Source organism: Cuculus canorus, chromosome 15, assembly GCF_017976375.1.
Source record: "Cuculus canorus isolate bCucCan1 chromosome 15, bCucCan1.pri, whole genome shotgun sequence".
NCBI lineage: Eukaryota > Metazoa > Chordata > Aves > Cuculiformes > Cuculidae > Cuculus > Cuculus canorus.
In genome coordinates this window covers 6,689,244-6,711,121 of record NC_071415.1, presented here as the reverse complement: position 1 = coordinate 6,711,121, position 21,878 = coordinate 6,689,244, and the positions used below count along the sequence as shown (strand labels likewise).

Below are 21,878 nucleotides of genomic sequence, written 5' to 3'. Positions count from 1 at the left end.
AAGAGTGTAATTCTGCCTTTTGATCTGTATCTTTTCTGTGTCTGGATAATGATGTTTTTATTGTGAAGAAATTGTTCAGGGGACGCATTGGACAGTTTATCACTCCTTCCCAGGATGATAAAGTGTCAAATACGCTAGAGTTGCACTACAAAGTAGAAAGAAAAGTACCTACAGGATAATCGGAGTCAGAATGGCCAACTGGCATGTTTCTGGGCAAATTGTAGACAGCCTCGTAGCCACAGGAACATACCCAAAGAGTATGATTTGTGCTGTAACTTAAAAATATTGTAAATAGTCGTGAATTACCACTGAGATAACTAGAATGTTACAATTTATTGGAGAAGACTATATTGTATTTTAAGTGAATAGTGTAGAGGCTCAACATTGCTTGAAATATGGATCTTTAAAACACTTGCTTATACCGATTCTTGCACTAAAAATGAGGCAGGTGTTTTATGATACAGTTCTATAGAAATTTAAAAAATATCACACAGTTACATGTGAATTTTCAGTTTAAATATACTGTGAACATATAAAATGGAAAATAAACACTATGGTTTTTTTTTGGCCGAATGTATTGGAACTGTTCATTTTCTAATCTTGTCCTTGTGTCATGATGTAATTTGTTGCTGAAATCTGCAGGTATTCGTTTAATCGTTAATCTAGTCCACACATGGGTGGAGGTAGGAAATGATTGTGGAGTTGTATTTCTTTTAGTAAGTGCCTGAAGCGAAAGCAAAAAGCCTTAAAATAAGTCTGATTAATATTTACAAGTAACTTGAGACCACCCTATTAGATGCAGACTTGAACTCCCTTAACGCTTGGCCTGGCATTCATATCTATTGAAGTTACTGATTTAGGTTTCTAATGTCTGTTTTATGGAAGATTTTGAGCTTTTACTTGCTAATCAGAATTATGCACACATGGAGATGACTGAACTCTCCAACATTGGGTAATCACAAATTATGGGCCTTTTAATTGACAAGACTAGTATATTGTTGTAGGTGTCGTCACCCTACACATCCACCTCACAATTAGACCACTCATAAGGATTTGAAAGACAACAACATTCCTCAAAAAGGACTTGATTCTTTTAAGTATTATTTTTTCCTGAGCCACAGTTTAACTTAAAGTTCAATACTTTGAATTCCAACTCCAGGTCATGTTTAGAAGTGGCTGATTTTTATAAGGAATAAATTGACAACCCAGTTAAAAAATTCATCAGACCTGAGTATTTTGTAATAAAAATGTTATGCCATCTGTAAATATAAAGGGCAAAATGTAATGGGCAGGAAGAGAAATAAATTGATTGGGTATTTTTACCAGTTTTATAGAGTTGGCTGTGCTGAAGTGTTATTACAGTTAAATTAGTAACTGTTCATCTGTGTTTCTGTGTGTATACATACACACATGTTTACAAACATATACTGTAAATTGAAATGGATTTATATATAAGGGCCAGAATTATCAGCCTAATCTGACCGTTCCCAAATAATACAATGTCATGAATATGACAATCCAATGATTCACAGTGCTTTGTGATCTGTAAAATTGTGGATTACTTTTGGGTATTAATTAACTGTGCTTTCTGTCATTGTCAGTTATAATGGAAGGGGTTTTGCAACAGCAGGATCTACGAGGCTCTGGGATAAGGCTTTGTTCTTCACAGCTTGCCAGGGCACTGTCATTTATCTCAACTCAAAACAAGCTTGGTTTGTTTCTGTACTGACGTTTTTGGAAAGGTTAGTGGATTGTCAATAGTGACTTTAGATGTACATGCCAAAGGGAAAGAAGTGCAGAGGAAACAGTAATAAAAAAGAGGTTTAAATTCCTTTGTGAATTTTGTTATGAATTGTAAAAGGGCACAGCAGTCAAATCAAATTGATGTTTGACAATCTTGGGAGATGTGAATTTTCCTGTGGGAACTAATGAGGGCTGATTGTCAGAGCTTCGGCTAGCGATGCACAAACCAGAAATATTGCTCTGTCTTTGGATTTGGATTCTTTTGTCTTCTGTAGCCCCTGTGAGTTTTATTCGTAGACTTTGGGGAGGACTTGAAAGAGAGGCAAGAGGAACAGTCCAATGAGGTTTAGCAGAAAAAAAGAAATCCAAATATTCTAAGATATGGAAATGAAATAATGAACAAAATTATCTATATAGGGGACAGTGTGCAATATCTGTACTGTTACAATTAATATTTTATTGTCCCTATGTCCTTGATTAGAAAACTTTTAAAGATTCATTAGGATTGACTTTCTTCTTTGGGGATGCTCTTAGGTGTTTTGAAGATGGAGCACTGTAATTTGGGAGAAGATACACTGGCTTTTTTCAGATTCAGAAGTTCAATTCATGCTTCAAGCGCATAACTAAACTCAGAAATAGCTTGGAACTAAATAATCTCTCTTACAAATTTGTGAAATGCCTTTGCTAAAGTGCCTTGGTACTTGTCCTTTTGACTTCAAATTTTCCAATCACGTGCTGTGAGAAGCAATTTCTCTATCACAGTCTTGTGTTCCACTTCCAACTCACAGTTTATCTGTGGGCTGCAGCTCTTCTAGTGCCCTGGCACTTTATCCTGCAAAATGCTCTTGCACAGCAGGTCATTGATCTTCTAGTCTAGTTTGAAGGTAGCTTGAAATGTCAATATAGCTTCTAGCCATTTTTTTCCTGATCTTTGTTCCAATGAGGTATGGATTATAATACTGAAAATGTGTTCCCTAATCACTGGGTAAGGATTAAGGATCTGTAGTACGGGGGTTCTTCCCTCAAATTTAAGCTAAAATCCTAAACCTAGAAAGACATAAAACCAGCTAATACTGTACTTCCTGGCCCTCTATATTGCCTGTTGTATTTTCTAGAAACAGTTAAGTTTAAAAATAGAATTATTCAGCTGACTACATCGCCAAGAGAGCGAAAAGGCATGTATACACGTGCAATGCTTCAGTAAGGACAATATTAAATGTTCAAAAATTAATCATATCATGCCATATATTGGCAGAAACAGTTGCAGTTTCTTGCACACATCTGTTCATGGTTGCAGTAGCAACCACTGCAAAGTGAGTGTCCTTCATCTGAGGCCAAATCTTATTGATGAAGTACTGATTCTAAGACTAAGAATATGCAAAATTCTTAGGAATTTTGGAGAGGAGTAATAGGGAAGGGGTATATCTGCTTCCTTAGCTTTAAGTAAATGAGGTGTTTTAATGGCATTAAACACCATGCCATTGATGGCCCAGCCAGAACCAGAAACCAGGAATCTTCTGTTTCAGACATGTGATGACACCGTTTATGTTTCTGCCACTGCCCAGAAGGCAGAAGTGGCAGCAGCAAAAGGCCAGAGACAAGGCTGAGTGATCCAAAGGGCCAGGAGGAAGCAGAGGGGAGGTGTCCATGGCATCATAAGAGAGAAGGCTGGGAGAATGTGATGTAAGAAGGATGTGCAGTTACTGCATCTTTGTGGGAAAATAAGAGACAAAAAAACAGGAAAAGAACCGTGTTTGAAAGATACTGCTAGTTAAGAAGAATTTTTAAGAAGAAACTTAAGCAGGAAAAGGGCATACTGTGTTCCTGCAAGTATTCAGTTATTTTCTATAGAAAAGTGGGTGGTGTAGGAAATACAATAGACTTTGTTAATACTGTATCATGAACAACTATTTTTTCTCATTTGCTGCACAGGTAAAGCTAGTCAAGATTTGCTTTTTCAATAGAATCATAGAATCACTGAGTTGGAAAAGAACCTTGAGATCATGAAGTCCAACCACATATAACATTCCTGTAACCTTCAGATATGATGCTTTGGGTGATTTTGCATCCAATGTTGGTTGTTGCCATTGTTTTGCCATAAATAAAAGTTTTATGGGGAAGGAAAACAAAGTTTTGATAAGTAATGTCTTTTCTTTCTGAAGTGCCTGTAGATCAGAAAGTGACTTAAAATTGTATCTCCAAATCAGTTTGTCTAATACTGAAATGCAGCCAAGGATGAGAGGAGATGTGACTGATGACTACTGCAGTGATGGTCAGGTGCAGCATCTAGGGGCAGCCAACTGCTGGACCCGGTTGCCGCTGCTCATGCTGAATTTTTAAACTTGCCTTTTAATCTCTGATGTTTGGATGTCTTTTAACACTTAAAAACCTCTTCTTGGTCTGCGATGTTGGAGTGAAAATATGGAAATCTCACAGGGAGGAACAAACTTCTTATGGCAAGCTTTAAAGGGATTGTGAGAACATGTGAAATTTAATTTGTATCATTTTGAAATTTAAGGGAGGGGTCAGAGTGGATCAGGGAGGAACAAATGTAGGAAAATGGAGAGGAGAGGGCATGAAAGGTTCTAATGGTGTATCAGGATACTTGTCTGACTGAGCTCTGTGCCCGATCACTACAGCCTGACCCATCTCTTTACTAAACTCATTCCTAGCTGGTTTTTATGTGATCTTGCTTTCCGTTCGGTGTTTACAAGTGTGGGGGCAGATGTTATCTGTTAGAGGACCTCTAGAAAAGGACTTCTAGAGGTCCAAGCCAGTGCCTGGGTAAGGGATTTATAGGGCCTGGGCACAGATACTGCACAGACTTAGCCCGTGCTGGTGTTTGAGGGCTCTGTAAGTACTGGTGTGTTTGTGCATTACACCATGTGTGCCGTGTTTCAATGACAACCTTCAGTCCTCATCAGCTGGGCAGGAGGAAAAGGATCAGGCTGTCTGTGGTTACGAGTGCCATGTGGGTGCTGCTAACGACACTGCTGTTTGCAAGAGTCTGTGCGTACATTGGCACCTCTGGAGTACGCACGCGGGCTTACTACCGGCTGGACCTGCAGATGGGAGCGGCACTGGTGGCATCCATTGGGCCGGGACCAGAGGAGCCTCCTGAGTCTAAGAATGCATTAAATGCAGCTCTGTGGACAGGAGTAGGTATCCCCTGGGACCAAAACCCTCCAGTTCCAATCTCTGTAACAAGCAGTACTAGTTACAGCAAGCAGAAGAAAGTTTTACCCAAATCACAGATCCTGCTTTCTAGAGCAACCAGCTTCCCACGTAATTTATGAAATCTGAGGACATCTGAAAGTAGGGTGCTGCGAGTTGAAATCTGCTATATTTGCAAATCCTTAGTAGATAAAACTAAAGCGCTCCACAAATTCAGCTTTAAATGATGCTGTATTTTTAAACTTGCAAAGACCTTCAAATAGTGTGAGCAGTAATTTTTACATTCTGACTGGTTTGACTCTTTGTTCTCTCTAGGGGAAATGGAAGAGTTGGAAACCCTGTGGCTGACTGGTATTTGCCACACTGAGAAGAATGAAGTCATGAGCAGCCAGCTGGACATTGACAACATGGCAGGAGTGTTTTACATGCTTGCAGCAGCCATGGCACTCAGTTTAATAACCTTTGTCTGGGAGCACTTATTCTACTGGAAACTTAGGTTCTGCTTCACTGGAGTCTGCTCAGATAGGCCAGGACTGTTGTTCTCAATCAGCAGGGTTAGTATTATTTCCATTTTCCCTCTTTGGGCAACAGACAGAATAAGCGTTACGTCTCTAAACATTATCCTTCCTTTTATTCCCACCTGGACATTTGAAATGCATGTTAGAGCACCGGTATCATGCTCTGGAGTAGCCACTGGGCTTGTGCTTCATGGGAATTCTTTTGTCTATTGGATAATTTTATGGTATGAATTGTCATATGCCAGGATAATGAGTAATCTAATGCTGGAAACAAGTATATTTAGGAGAAATTTTGATGAAGAAATGGTAGAGCTGTGCAGATACAGGAAATGGATTGATTTTCACCAAAAAAAAAATCCAACCAAAATGAGCACTAAATGGACATTATCTCTGTTTTGCGTATTTCCTAATAAGTGGATTTTAAGTGATAAAAATATACTGGGATACATATATAAGCTTTTTCTTGATAACGAACTTGAATAAACCATATGAGATAGGGTAAAACACAAGTGTTGTTTATGCTTGGTTAGGCATTTAGGCAGGTTTTAATGATAACTTTACCAAACCCTAAGCAGATTTACATATCCAAATAATTTATATTTGTATTAAGGGTAATACGTGCTTGTTCTTCCATATTTAACAAAGGAATTGGGATTTTTCTTTTTTTTATTGTAACACAGTACTTTCATTAGGTAATTGACTTTTCTGGGTTTTTTGCACATAGCTGAGGAGAACCGAAAATGTTACTAAAATACTAAACTGCTTTAAACTGCACTTAAATTACCCTGTTGTGTAAATTGAACTATGTTGGACTTCCATTAAAAATATTCTGCCTTATCTTATTGGAGTTTGTTTGAAAAAAACATACCTGTTTTAACCTCCGCATTTTACATTTGATCTTCGTACTTTTGGCTTTTTACATATAAAATTCTCCTAACCCGGATAATTAGGAAAGTACAAAGTTGGAGGTGAAAGTACCTCTTTCAAAGGCAAATTTCTGAGAATTGAAAGTTCACAGGATCAAAATGCAAACGGGAGTGAATGAAAAGGTGGGACTTAAAAGATGAACTTCAGACTGTTGGTTTGTAAAACACTGGCAATTTTTCTGCTTTACAACGCCAACAGATATGGCAGAAATTATTCTCCCACATCAGTGTAAGGAAATGTTAGAAGAATAGTTCCATACTTTTAATGTTTTCAGTCATTAGATAAGCAGTGTTTAGTTGTTCTTTATTGTTAATACAAACAGAATGAGAGTATTTAAAATTTGCACCTGGTGATCTAATTCATTTTATGTTACTCACATTGCAGGGTATTTACAGCTGCATTCATGGAGTACATATTGAAGAAAAAAAGAAGTCTCCTGACTTTACTTTGACCAATTCCCAAACCAACATGTTAAAACTGCTGCGAACAGCAAAAAATATGACCAATATCAATTCTTCAAGAATTAATTCCCCCAAAAGAACAGCTGATTTTATTCAGAGGGGTTCCTTGATTATGGATATGGTCATGGATAAGGGAAACTTGATATTTTCTGATAACAGATCCTTTCAGACAAAGGACAACTATTTTGGTGACAACATGAGTGAACTGCAGACACTTCCTGGCAACCGACACAAGGACAATCTTAACAACTATGTATTCCAAGGTCAGCATCCTCTCACATTGAATGAGTCCAATCCAAATACGGTAGAGGTTGCAGTAACAACAGAAGCAAAAGTGAATTCCAGACCCAGGCAGCTTTGGAGGAAATCTGTTGAATCTTTACGTCAAGAATCTTTACGTCAAGAATCTGTACGTCAGAGCCAAGGTTCACAGAGAGAAAACGGGTCAGATGAAACCAGACAGCTTTCAGTGAAAAGCCAAAGATACCTTCCTGAAGAGATTGTCCATTCAGACGTATCAGAGACATCAAGCCGTGCTACTTGCCATATGGAACCTGAAAACAACAACAAGCACCACAAAACCAAGGACAATTTTAAAAAAAGGACAGTACCATCAAAATACCCAAAAGACTGTAGTGAAGTGGAACTGACATATCTGAAAACCAAACAGAGCTCTCCACGGGATAAAATCTACACAATTGATGCTGACAAGGAGCCAGGATTCCGCTTGGACACACCTCAGTACATCGAAAACATTGTCCTTCCAGAAACTATAGAGCTTCCTGATGTTTATCAAGATCACAATGACAACTACAGGAAAGCAGAACATGCTAACAGGACTCCCTTGCATAATGAAGACAGTCTTCCAAATAATGACCAATATAAACTTTATGCAAAGCACTACACTTTAAAAGATAAAAATGCTTCCCTAGGTGACATGAATGATAGATATAGACAGAATTCCACTCACTGCAGGAGCTGTCTTTCCAATGTGCCCACTTATGCAGGACACTATTCTAGCAGATCTCCCTATAAATGTGACGCGTGCTTGCGGATGGGGAACCTGTATGATATCGAAGAAGATCAGATGCTGCAAGATACAACGAACTTATCACTTCCTGAAGAAATATATGAGCATAGTTGGTCACAAAACAACGCTCTGCAATATCATAAAAAAAATAAGTTGAGGATTAGCAGGCAACATTCTTTTGATAATATCGCTGATAAATCCAGGGAAATTGATATTGGAAGACCTTCTCGTAGTATAAGCTTGAAAGAAAGAGAGAAATTTCTACAAAGTAGTCCATATGCAAGCATGTTTAGTGTTCCCTCAAGCAAACTGTTGAGCAACAAGGCCTCACTTTTAACTCATGCTCTAGAGGACAGTAAGCGAAGCAAGTCCCTGTATCCTGTTCACTCAGATGATAATCCCTTTCTGCACTCGTATCGTGATGACCAGCACTTATCTCTTAGGCGAAGTCCATCTGATCTTTATAAATATTCATTACCAACAAGAGGAAGAAATGATAATTATTTAAGGTCATCCATAAAGTCTACAGCATCATATTGTTCCAGGGATGGTCGGGTCCATAATGACATGTACATTTCAGAGCATGTTTTGCCTTATGTTGCAAATAGGAATAGCTTGTACTCAACTCCAAGGGTTTTAAATTCCTGTAGCAATAGACGTGTGTATAAGAAAATGCCTAGCATTGAATCAGATGTTTAAATTTTCCATGAACACTTCATCTATAGGGAAAAAATAGTTGCCACCATCTTAGAGGGAGAATTTATCCTTTAACAGTATCCTGCTATGGTAAATGATATGTAAACCTCTCCCTTTCCCAGTGTACTTTTGTACATTAATAGGTAAACTATTAACCATCCTTTAAAAATATGTCTTGTTGAAAAGGATAAAAAAATAGCCATTTATGTACGCTTTATATGTAAATGGCAAACTGTACTGAAATAGCCCCAAGATATGTTGGCAACTATGCTGATTTTTATCTAATTATTTTCCTATTTTGGTTATTCTAATTTATGTTGCTAAGTATCATTCGATGTACTTTTGTCCTTAGAAATGTTTAATGATTTTCTAGTACTGGATAAGCAATATGGTATGCATGTAGTATGACACAGGCAAAAAGAATTAGGAATGCATTTGCACAGTTACAGAAGTAGGACTCTAAAAGAGAACAGAAAGCTAGACTTTCAAAGATGTATTTTAGCTTCATAATCATTTTCAAAGCCAAATAATAACAAAAAAAACCCCCTAGACCCTAGGACCTTAAGAAACGAAATATAGTGTGTTAGCACAAAATTAATACATTCATTGTTGACTGACAGAAAATAAATTGGAAGACTGTAGGCCCGAACATGTGAACTGCTGTGTACCAAAAGGAAGCCCTATGGATATTGGTTAACGCACTAATGCTTTTCTTATATTTCACATCACTTACCATTGCAAACTAAGTTCATTTAAAAGTCTGCAGTCATCTCGTTAAAAAATTCACAGCTGCCTAACCCAGAATATATATATTTTTAGATATCACTATATGGCACTTATTATGGAGCTGTGGACTTTATTAGTAACCTTGAGGCCTAATGTGTACGTAGGTTTGTATTTGCCCCCTACTGGTGATTACTCAGGGCTGTATAGTATTTCTTTTATTCCTTCACTTCCCAAACCAAATCCCAATCCACTGTAGTTCTTTGTTCCGTGTGTGTTAGTGACATCTAATTAATGGTATGTTAATAGTATTAAAGCTGTTAATGCAGTATCAACCACCAACAGCCATAAGTTCAGTGTAATCAGTGAGGAGTGCAATACCATTTATTTGAATACACAAGGAAGGATTAACACCTTTTGAGGGGCTCCTTCCTTCTGGAATATTGTGCATATTTGTTGAACATCAGACCATTTTTTTTAACCTCTCCAATCAAGTCTGTTATATAATTCAAATATATGCACACATAACTAAGCAAGTGTATCTTTATTATTACTTACTGGTATACAAAGATATTCACATAACAAGGGTGCATTGTGATATGACTCTTAATTGTAGTAAAGATCCATCTGATTATTTCACAAATAATATGCCTGCTACGCACCTCTCCTCACCCCCACTGGAAAAAAGAAACCTACTGGATTTTAACCGTAAGGCAGCATGGAAGGGAAGAGGGGAAGCCTTTCATGAGCAGAGCGTACACTTGTAGGTGTAATTTAAACTAAGAAGTAAATATAATTGCCAATAGATTTTAAAACCGAAAGCATTCAACAGGTAGACCTCTCCCGTTCTCCTGTTACTCTGAGAATTGCTCTAGATGTTTTGTGAAGAGGGAGTTTAGATTTTTTACGGCATTATTTCTTACATTTCACTTGAAGAACAGTAAGCAGGGAAACCATTACCACTGTGAATTGGAAAATGTGAATATTACCCTAATTTTTCTCTGAACTAAAACTCTTTTCAATAGAATCATGCCTGTAAGCTGTAGTAGTAGTATCTGCATGCCAGGGGTACAGTATGCAGGCTGTGTAGTTTGGAATAGCATACTGCAGAGCAGAGTTGCAAGTGGGAGAGAATTTAAATAACGTCTGGTGACAGACAAAATATAGCTTCTTGAATTTTGTTTACAAATTTTTTATTAAAGAGATCTAAGCTGACTTCAGCTACCAAACAGTCCAGAATGAGTTCTGGGTATTTATAAAAGTATTTATATCTTCACCAGGATGATAAAAGATATTTTTTAAGAAATGAAATATAATGAGATTTGGGCCTTTGAGTCCCTTTCTAGCTTCCTAAAACCTCAGTATACTTTATTATAAGTATGTTCAGGAAGTGTATCTATGAGTATCTGTACGCTGTCCAGAGTAAATATGTTTTGAGTGTTTATTCAACATTTGGTCACAATTATTGGCCCTGATTCACGTGGAATGCTTTTTGGTCCCTCACTGGATGTAGTCTTTAAAAGCTTGCTGTTAGAGATTCACATTTCTTAGGAATAGTTGTCTGAGCTAAGGAGGGCTAAGGTGTTTATGGGATGAACACTGCTTTTCATAAATGAAAACCTTTTCCCAAAGACATAGCTATACTATTTCCCATAGGTGTACAGGGAGGCAATAGCAAGTTTAATGAAAATATTTCAGGCAAATTTTTCCAATCCAAACCATAATATATTAAGTAAAATATTAAGTGTTTTAAGCTACCTGGTGTGTATCAGCATATATGGTATTTGCTGATATTGGACCAAAAACTACCGTGTAAAGCACTGAGAATTTTATCAAATGAATCATAAAAATCAGTGGTGGCTCTTGTCTTTCCCATCATCTTAAACCTCTCAAAATATTTGCTGATCGCTCCAGGTCTTATGTGTGTCTAGGTAGATAGAGATGACGATACAAAATTTAATATATAGGCAAGTATTGTATGGGAAGTTGTGGGAAAGAAAAAATCCCATTTACAGTATTTTCTCAGTCAACTGTGCAGATCCAAATCTAAACATCCTAAACCCAGGTGGATTTATACTTCTGTGAAATGTACAACAAAATTAGCTATAAAGAAATACACGGCAGTGTTTGCTTTTCTCTGATTTTTAGCAGATTTCTGGTGACTGTAGATATTTATTATTATTATTACCTGAAAATATGCAATACACCCACCTCCCCTAAACCAAAACAAATTAAAGAGACAGAAGGAAGACTTGATAATGTTGCACAGCAGTTGTTCACATGGAAAGAAAAGATGCTGCCGTAAAGGAGAACCAAAAAAAAAAACCAAACCCAAACCATACAGATCCTGAAAGTAGAGGGAATTGGGTTCTGCATGCTTTTGTTGTTTTGATGTTGGCATATGATATGAGTGAATAACAGGGGAAGAAAAGGCTTAAGTGTAGGATTCTAGGCAAGTAGCTGGCATGGTTGCAGATGTATACGTGTACAGAAGAAGCAGCTGAGAAGTTGAAGAAAAATCTTCAACAGTAGAGCCACAAGCCACAGCTTGTGAGGCTCAGCCCTAGAGCGCGTGGAATTCTGAATATTGCCTGAGCTTTGTTGATATATTTGCACTGACTTTCAATTAAACTGAGATCAAGACTTTCTGTATTTCCCTCTCTCTCACTCTAGCTGCTGCTATTCTTGAAGAGGAGAAAAGAATCTTCCTGCCTAAGTGACCATCCTTTCTGTACCTTTCTGGATGGTGCTGGTGACTTGTTACATTTTCCTGATTACAGCTCTAGCAGTTTGTTGGTCATTCCTATCACCAAGATTTCCTGTGACTCCAGCTGGAACTGAATCAGGCTGTAAATGATATGGGCCATTCTTGGTAGCATGTCCTGTAGTGTTACACTGCTCCTGGACGACAACTTTTATGGAGGCAGGATATTGAATTGCTGAGGAATGCAGTAGGCACATGGAGGTAAAAACAGCTACAATAGACATACCTGCCTCTGGCTTTTTTTTCCTCTTTTAAAGACATTGTAGAATTTCTCATGGTTTTGTCTTTCCTTTTTCACCACAGTAAATTTTCCTTTTTCTTTTAAAATGGATTTTGTGTTCTGCTTGTGTTTCTTAGAGCAGTGTAGCCACCCACTAACTTAAACGCATGGAAATAAGATATTTCAATATATAAGATAAAATTAAGGAAGATTTAGAATTTTTGTATTACTGGAAAATTTCATTTAATGTTTATGCAGCTTTTGCTCAGAATACATTATTCTGCTATATAAGAAGCTCTGTTAGGAAAAAGAGTGCTGTGGACAAATAGAAACCAAATCACCGCCAGCTTGCCATGTTTTGGCAGCATCTCATAGCTGCACATCTCTTTCCCTGTGATGTTTAAGGAACACTTAGGAGGTCAAATAAGGCTCACAAGAGAAATTAGTGGTGATTTTGCTTTTCCTGGTGAAAATAAATCTTTTTACATAGTTTTAAAGGTAGCTGGAGTTCTAAAAGCTGAAGCTGTGTAGCATTGGTTTTCTTTGCTGGAAGGCTAAGCTCTTTCTGTCCGCCAGTGGAGAGAGAGAGAAAACTCCCTCTGGATGGCCATTCAGAGCTCTGAAGGCTTTGAAGCAGTCATGTGTGTGATGTGTCCTGAAAGATTTTACCTCTCTCTTGACCTTTTAGAAAATATGGTCTCCTAACTTAGACATGTCAGTTAGGTGGGCTTAGAAAAGTAGTGGTCTACTTATCCCCAACCTCAAAAATCTGCTTGTTAAATCTGCAAGCGAATACCAGTTTAAACCTTGCAGGTTCCTGCGCTTGTGCAAGCAGTTACTGAGGCAGCACCTGTTATTTGTGGGTTTTCCAGTGATCTCAGCCTCATTGGTATAGTTTTCTTTATACCATGTGATTATGCAGCATGAAACAAAAGTGTCAGAATCTATTCCTTGAAGAATAAATTGCCAATTTTCATATTTCTGCAGTATAGCATATGTATCTTATTGATGGGGAAGATTTTGGTACTATTCCTTCCCTTGATGAGTTTACAGACATAGAACAGGGCTTGAGGTACAAATCTAAGGGTCTAAGAGTCAGCTTGGATTCAGGAAGAATTCAAGAGGTGAATATTTTTTTTGTTTTATGCTGCATTTGAGAAGTTTCATGTATAAAACCTAGTGAAAACAGGTGTTCTATGACAAAATCCTCTCTTAGTTAATATAAAGCAGTAACCATTCTGTGGCTTGGCTAGATTCTGTTAAGTGTTAATCATCACATCATGTGCTTCTTTCAGGTTGGAATGTCATACGTTCGCTTGCTGAACTCCCTTTTCTGGCTATAAATGTCTGAGCTCAAATGTCCTTTTAAAGTAGATGTCATTTCTGGATGGGACAATCTGATTTGCAACATAAAACCAGTTTTCTGGTGAAACACTTAAATTGTTTGTTTTACCAATGTTATCTTTTTAATCTAAACTTCCTCCCTATTGAGGGGTGAGCCTTCGGAGTGTAACAGTGCGGCAGGAATCTCTGAAAGACCATAAAGGTTTTTCAAAGTATGACTTTTATAATATGTGCCATTTCCCCACCCAAACTCACCTGTCCTGTCTTATTTAAATATCCTAGCAACACGTTAGTATTTACTGGCATAGAAGGGAGCACAGTTTAATGACGGGCGTGTTTGTATTTGTGGACATAAAAGCAAATACAGACAGGTATATGGTTTGATAGAGGAAAGGGTCAACCTGCTCTGACTGGAGTCACCTGTAAAGTTGTCGTTAAGTATAGTGGGAGTAGCCTCAAGACTGTCACATCTCTTACATCGCTCTAATCATGCAGGCTTTTCTGTCTGATGTGAACACGTTGTACATGGTGTAAAATTCTTGTTGATGCTCAGCATTCATTGTGGAATTAATCCCATGTTCACCTTCATTATAGCTGTATGTATAGTTTGTGTGATGGAGAGGTGGTTGTTTGCACTTTCGGGTGTCTGTTGCCCTTTTAAATAGGAGCAGAAACCTCGCCTTGTTTCTCTCTGCTCTGCTCAGGAGGGTTACTGCACTCTTTGTAAATAAGCTCCCCAGTTCAGTTTTTAATTTTTTTCCTTTTGCTCTGCTTCTTTCAACCTGGGTACAGAGTTTGCTCTCTAGAAATATACGCTCTTCCAATGTCCTGCAGCTCTGGAAGTCAGGATTACAAGTGTGCAGTGAATGCACTTAGTTCTTCCCATAGGTTCATAAGCTTTTTTGTTACATACTGCAGAATATATCTGCTGTGGTTGAAATCGGTTTTTAAAATGAATGCCAGTCTAAACAGCTGTAAGAATCCACTGATGATTTTGTGATGATTTTGTCATATCTATAATTTAAGAACTAGAAACAATTAAGTTAAGAAGTAAAATTAAGTTACCTCACTATTTACCAGGTTTCTATTGTTTTCCACTTAAATGACACTTTTTACTCCTTATGCTTAATTCTTTACATGTATTGAAAACAATGCTAAATTAGTAAGGTTTAACCATACCGTAACATTGTCATGCAATAACTTTATTAGTAGATAACCACGCTAAATATAGTATAACATATTTATAAGAGAGATGGTTTTTGACTCTCCAACTCTTAAAAAGTAGTGCTAATGAGCAGTTATACTCCTAGATGTTTTGTCCTTTACCTTTTGTAGTAGTATTTGTTTTCACTAATATATTTCAAAAAAATTATATTTCTATGTGCACGTTCTAAAACTGTGAAAATAAACACCAATAAATATTGTGATACTTATTACAGTGCACTGTAAAGTTCCAAGTGAGATGATACTTTGCTTGGGAATTGATGAAGGTTTCCTCACTTCTCAGAAATGGTATTAAGCTTTAACTTGGGCAAATTGTAATATTTACAGTTACATGAAATTTTGATGGAGAATGTCTTGATTTGCACTTCTAGTACTATTAGAAGAAATATGTTTTTCTCAGCAAATGCATTATGAGAATAAGTTTTTTAAATTTGTTTTGTGCATTCCAGTACACGAGAATAGCTATTTTGAAGAGATTTCTGTTACATCATTACTACAGGATTCGTTAGTCTGATAAATTTTTATTGAGCCTGTTTAATAATGGTGTTTATTGGTAAAAAAACTCTTGGAGATGTATTTTGACTTCTGTTGCACATTGCAAACCCTGTATTTGGACTAATAGTGATGCAGTCGAAGGACTTCATGAGGTTGCTGTGCCTTCCCATGCGGCTGGGGAAGGAGACCTTTCTTTTTCACTGTTGGGACAAGATTAGAGAAGAAAAATTTTGGAGGATGTGTTCTGCAACATTTGAAGTGTAAATGATCTTCAGAAGGGAAAAAGAAAATAAATCGGTGGCTCACAGTTATCCACAGTAGTGGGTGGTCTGTGACAGGCTGTGGGGTGTGTGGTTTCTGGAGGAAATGATAATTTTTAACTGAAGTTATTTGAATTCCACTTAAGTTTCTGAAAGTCACTGAAAAAAATGGGAGTTTTCTTTTTTTTTTTTTTTTTTTAAAAAAAAAAGCAAAGTCTTTATGTTGTCATATGAGGTTTCACAGGAAAATGGGCCAAAGAATACAATTAAATATGCAAAAGGTTAATCCTCTGAAAAAGGGTATCCTGTCATCTTGATATGCACGAGCATATTAACGGTAATAGGAACAATATGTGTAATTTTCCTGTACATTGCTATGTAGGTTGCACTATTTTGAATGATACAAGCCTGATATTTTAATTACCAAATACCATAAGAAGCTGTTTATTAATAGTTTAAACCTGTTAACCTAAATATATATACAGTATACACATGCGTGCGTGCATACACTTTCCAACTTAGTCATGTGTGAGTAATCTCCCAGAGCTGTGGGACACATTTCAGCAGTGCTTTATTTAAAGCGATTCTTTTCTCTCCTTTCCAAATCTCTTGGATCCAAAAAGCCTCTAGCAGCATTTGTTGTAATGTTTGATAGCTATTACAGATGAGGCTAAAGGACTGGCTGAGATCAGGATTGTGTTAGGACCCAGGAAAACACATCAGAGGAGAATTCCTGTCTGAACAAACTGGAAACGATACTCACTATAAATAACAAGGGCATAGGAAAAGGATGTCTTCTCATACTGTTTTGAAAATTCATGATTTTAGGGAGTCTGTCGGGCTGGTGACTGACTTTAGAATGCGGTGTCGGTTTATGTAATCCATATTACTTAGGGTAGCTGAGGTAGGATATCTGCCAAACAAAAATTCCCTGGAGAGATCAGCTAGTGAGTGTGCCAGGGGCCACCCAAGTATTCGTCCACGCAGACTGGGCAGTCCTCAAAATCAGTTTTGCACACAGAGGCAGTATTTAGCAGTGGTGTTTAAGTCAGAATCCCTTCTCAACACACGGGCTTTTGAGCTTGCTGTTACTGATGATGTGGAGATTTTCGCCAGGTATTCGGTTCCTTTCCTAAATTTACTAACCAAAGTGCTCCAAACAAAACTTATGTCAAAAAATACGTTGAACTCACTTGCTTGAAGTAATTCCTGAGTTTTTGGTTTTTTTCAAAGGGAGAATTGGATAGTTACTCATTTTTCCACCGTAACCCAGAAACAGAAAATCCTGTAGGGTCAATTTTTGTCTATAGTTCATTGTAAGTATGTCTTGGAGAAACATTTGGTTCGAAGTCCTTAATCTGCAAGAAGAAAATTGTTACTTAACTTGGTTTTACCTGGCCTAGGTCTGGATTCCAAACTTGGGCAAAACACCTTTGGACTTAAATAGGGATGTGTGAGTGAGTGGTGGGAGAGGAGATCCTTAGTGCAGTTCACACTTAGAATTAAAAACGAAATCAAACCTCATGTTGCAAGTGGATAGAAGTTGCATCATACAAAATTGTGTGTAGCTGGAAAGGAAGCTAGTGCAATTTTTAATAAGAACTGTTTACAGTTTACACTTTATATATCAGCTATAATATTTTGAAATAGTCTTATTCATTTCAGAACGTCCATTTTGCACGGATGAAGAACAGCTTGATCTCTCTGTCTTCACACCTCACACCCACATGCACATGCACAGTATATCTTGTGTCTTCCCTGTTGAAACCAGAAGGTACAAACAGAATTCATTAATGTGTTAGGCAAACTCCTACCCGATTCTTGACTAGATATCCTATTTTTATGCAAAATTTGCATCCATACATTTCAGGTTCTCTCAGAAGCACTTCACCTATGAGTTAATAATGTTAATTTTAATTCATCAGATTCAAATTTATGCTAAACTTGAAGGGTATTTTGTGCTTCCTTTCATCCTGCTTAAAGATTTTTGCTGACTTAGATGAAACACTAATATTTCTGTGCTGCTAAACAAAAAACACCAGAAATATTTTAAATCTCGAATTACACTTTTAAAAACATTTTTACCTGTTTACTTGAATAACGTAAATTTAATGTGTTGTCCTGATTAGTCTTTGTATACCTACATGTATATACATATATGAGCTATATATAAGCTTTATATATATGTATATGTATAAAGTTTTGGGGGAGGATAAGGGGCAAGACAAAAAGTCAGCATTGTGTCAAAGATTATACAACCATTTATTAACAGTTTCAAATAATACATTGCTATTTTGAGTTTGATTAGAAGGTATTTGCGGTTGAACTCTGAAAATGAGATGTAAGTGCAAATAAGTATTAGATCTATTAGATCTTTGTCCTAAGACTTTGGGTTAGTTTCATTTTTATTTTGAGAAAATAAGAATTTACAATACTAACACAGGATTTTGCTCAGAAAGAAAAATAGTTATCAATACACTTGGAAAAGTATTCTTGTTCTAATGAGGGGAAAAACCTCTAAGTGTACTGATTTGTATGTATTACACAAAACACTAATTTACATAACAGTAGAAGAAATTTGCATTACATAAATAACATCTTACCATAATTCTTGGAACCATTTGCTTCCATACACAGTAAATTAAAAAGCCTATTGCTTTTGTTATTTACTAGTGCAATTTACTGTAACGCTCTCAAGAGTGTAGTATTTCAAACCAAAGTAATAAATTTCCAATTGCTAGGAAAGAATAGTAAAGGTTTAAAGACCTATTAACACCTGGGGAAATTGATCAGGATGTTAGAGTAGAAGTAAAAGAATATTGGGGAAGTGGAATCAAGCATAAAATAGTTACTTTTTAAGAGAATCCAGAATTTCACTGTAAAATTCGTAGTCTAACGGATTCTTCAAAAGAAAGGGTTTGGGGAAAAAGAGAATAATTAAGAACTAGTTTTGACATTACAATTACTGCCTGTTTTATTAGCTAGGTTTAGCAAACTGAAATTAATTCTAACACACAAGTGTCTGTAAGCGCAGTTTTAACTGTCATGTTACAGAGATACCGCACATCTGGCTACCCCTGCCCCCACCATCCCTCGTTCTGAAATCCTGGTGGCAGTTGGATCTACCCAAAAGCACACCTTGCTTGAAGGAGCTGGGAGTCACACACTTCTCTCCCATGTTACGCATACTGTCTCACTGCAGTTCACCTCGACTGTGTTTTAACCCAGTGCATGACTGAGTGCTAATACTGTATAAATATTTTGAAACATATCTAAAAAAAAAAAGAAAATGTTTGCTTCAAAATTTTTACAATAGAGAAATACATAAATATTATGGTTGTCTTACAAATTGTATTGTGTTCTTCATTTTTGTTAAATGTGTAGAAAAAACATTAAGGGAACGGGGGACTTGAATGTCTGTGTGTACTGAAATGTATATAGCTATTTGGGAAAGACACATGTGCCAAGTATAACATGATGTAAAAATTGTAAATATATGAAAAATTCATTTTTCTAATAAAGATAATTTCTTCCAATTGATATCAAAAGGAACAATGGTATCATTCTTGTCTGTGTGCCTTGTTAAATGATATAAGATGAAGCATCGTCTATGAATAAGGCTTACCTTTGTTTTTTCATTAGTAGTTAATTTGATTTGAAAGGTGTTAACAGCTACAGGTTTTGAGCCATCCTTTGCTGCTAGAAATTATCTGAAGGTGAAGATGCCTGAGGCTGAACCTGACAGTGTATGCTTGTTGTTCCCACTTTAATTTAATTCATGAAAAGAATGGAGACAATTAACTTACGAAAAACTCATTCTGTGTGAGAAAAGTCTACTGTGAATAATAGTCCCTAAACAGGGAGCAGTAGGAGCTAAGTTAAGGATGGCCTGTCAACCTGTGGCACCACTTTTCCATATTCTGAAATACATCGGATGCCCAAAAGAGAGGTGGTCTTGGTTGCAGAAATGCAGGAGCTTTTTGGGCAATTGTGGAGGAGCCCAATGAGGAGGAAGAGGTGTCCTGCCAAGAATGATGCCATCCCTGAGAAGAGCCGGAGGGCTGATCATGCGGAATGTTCCTGGCATGGCAGCGCTCTTGGAAGTTGACCAGGTGAGGGTGGGGAACACGAAACCTGGGGGTGAGAAAATGGCAGTGGTGTCTCATCTTCTATGACTTCCATATCAGCAAGGTTGTTTAATATTCTGGCTAATCAAGACTTAAATCAAAGCAGAGGGTTTAGTCAAGCAGTTAAAATCTTAGGAAAGATTTGATCATTTGCCTGGACAGGGGAGCTAAAGAAGCAAGGTTCACGCAGTGCTCCTAAGTAGTTCCTAAGGACCCCATTTTCCAGGATGTCTCATCAGCTAATGAGTGTCTTCCTTTATTGTACAAAATGGGCATAAACAAACTCTTGGCAATTAGAATAATGTTCTTAAAGGCAGTGGGATGAAAGTCATTATATAAATTCAAAGTATCGTTTTGATAGATGCTCTTCATGTTGAATATACAAATAACAGACAGGAGTTAGTGGAAGGTTGCTCGCAGATGTCTTACAGCAGAACAGTCCCATCTATTTGTTCCCAAGATAAATGTGACCACACAGATAATATAAGAGATATAAAACTGGAATTCTGTCCTTAATGAGATTTTTAATGAGTAAAGACCGCTGAGCTTATTGTCTTCTGCTAGAAAGCCATTTTAAAGGGACCCCACTCTATTTTTATCTAAACAGCCTCAGTTCAAGAAATAAAATGAAGTTTATCAAATCTTTAATCTTTTTTTTTCTATGCAATGTACAGGCTATTCTCTTCGGCGCAATAACATATGGTGATCTGAATAGTTTTGATTCACTTGCAGTAATGTCCACCAAGGGCCCAATTCAAGTTCTTCAGTCACGTAAAAGAAACAGGAGTCTCTGTAGGAAATGGGTGATGCAGGACACTATCCCTGTAACTCGATCTGGAAACACCATTATGACTCCTGTCTTCTGGCTGAAGAGCAGGGCTTTGTTTGTTTGTATCGCCCCAGCTCTGCCTGCCAGCACAGTTGTTTTCTCTCTGTACGCCTATGAGTCATCTTAGCTTCAGCTTTGATTCCCTTTGGGATCTGTTTCAAAGACAGTCATGTTCTCCCAGATATCATTCTTTGCTGGTGTGTCTATAGCAACTATGAGTCCTCTAAGACTTTGCTTACCAAAAAAAAAACCAAACCCCACAAAAAACACCTATGAAATTTAAATGTTGACTGGGAAATGGAAGCTTGTTAAGTCCGACATATCGTACAGAGCACTGCCAGCAGCATTCATAACAAACTGAGCAATTCACCTGGTAGGAGCACTAGTGTCTTCCTGTAATTTGGACACAAACCCACTTGTTTTAAGGCCAACTGCTGAAGTCTGCTCACCTTTATCTTCAAAAACGCCATCCACTTTACTCGTTGTGGTGAGTTTTCCCATTGATCGCACTAGCCGCTTGCCACTCTGCTGCTTCTAACAGTTTACAACCAGCATTATCTTTCTCTTGCAGGTTTGTTATGGTACAAAAAACCAACTATGGCTTCCACAAATTGCATTACTGATCTATGGTGTGATCCTCTGCCACTGTTGTTCTTCTTCAGCTTGACAGTCTACTCCAGCAGGCATCTCCCAACGTGCAGTGCAGACTGGGTCCTTTGTTTCCACTGAAGAAAGGAAGTTGCACCCAATGAAGGTCTCTGCATTGATTTCCATATTTTCTTTCTAGAAGCTCCCCAAAAGGCTTTCTGTCTGGGTAATTTATTGGCTATTTATTTATTTGTTTGCCACTACTTAGCTTACACAGAATAGTCATTACAGAGCCTGGCTGGATTCTGTTCAAATCACCGTGCTCAAATGTTACTTATTAAACATAATCTGTTTCTAGTGTAAGTGATGATCGTTTCTTAACTATGGTAATAACGATTTTATGCACTGAAGTTTCTTAGTGTTGCAGTAGGCAACAGAGGATAGCAATACCGAAGATAATAATGATGAACATTGTTTACACAAGGTTACTGCAAGGTTAAAGACTTTTTTCCAGTGGTCCATGCAGCTCTTGGTGTAGTTTAACAGTAATAACTTAAAAAAACCCAAAAACCTTTCTGCTGTAAAAACACAAGGTCTGGTAGTTTCTTTTTAGAGTGGACTTTAGGCTGCTAACTAGACACGACACATCTAGTGAGATCGTTGAACCTTTTCAAAGACCACATCTGCAGCATGCTGGTGGGAACATTTCACACTGTATGTAAAGAGCTATGAAAGATACAAAGAGCACAGAATCC

At 37.4% G+C, this 21,878-nt stretch overlaps 1 protein-coding gene across 5 annotated transcripts in view; it reads left to right on the top strand.

Annotated features, from left to right (window-relative positions):
• The window catches only part of GRIN2A (glutamate ionotropic receptor NMDA type subunit 2A), a 176,850-nt gene extending 157,789 nt beyond the window's left edge, over nt 1–19,061 (top strand). For 2 of the 5 annotated variants that reach the window (XM_054080874.1, XM_054080875.1), the window contains 2 exons: nt 5,233–5,471; nt 6,747–19,061. In XM_054080874.1, coding sequence (XP_053936849.1) covers nt 5,233–5,471; nt 6,747–8,552 — 2,045 coding nt within the window. In that variant the 3' untranslated portion in view covers nt 8,553–19,061. The remainder of the gene's footprint in view (nt 1–5,232; nt 5,472–6,746) is intronic. The other 3 variants (XM_054080878.1, XM_054080876.1, XM_054080877.1) reach the window with 3 other exon arrangements.
• The last annotated feature ends 2,817 nt before the right edge of the window (nt 19,062–21,878 follow it).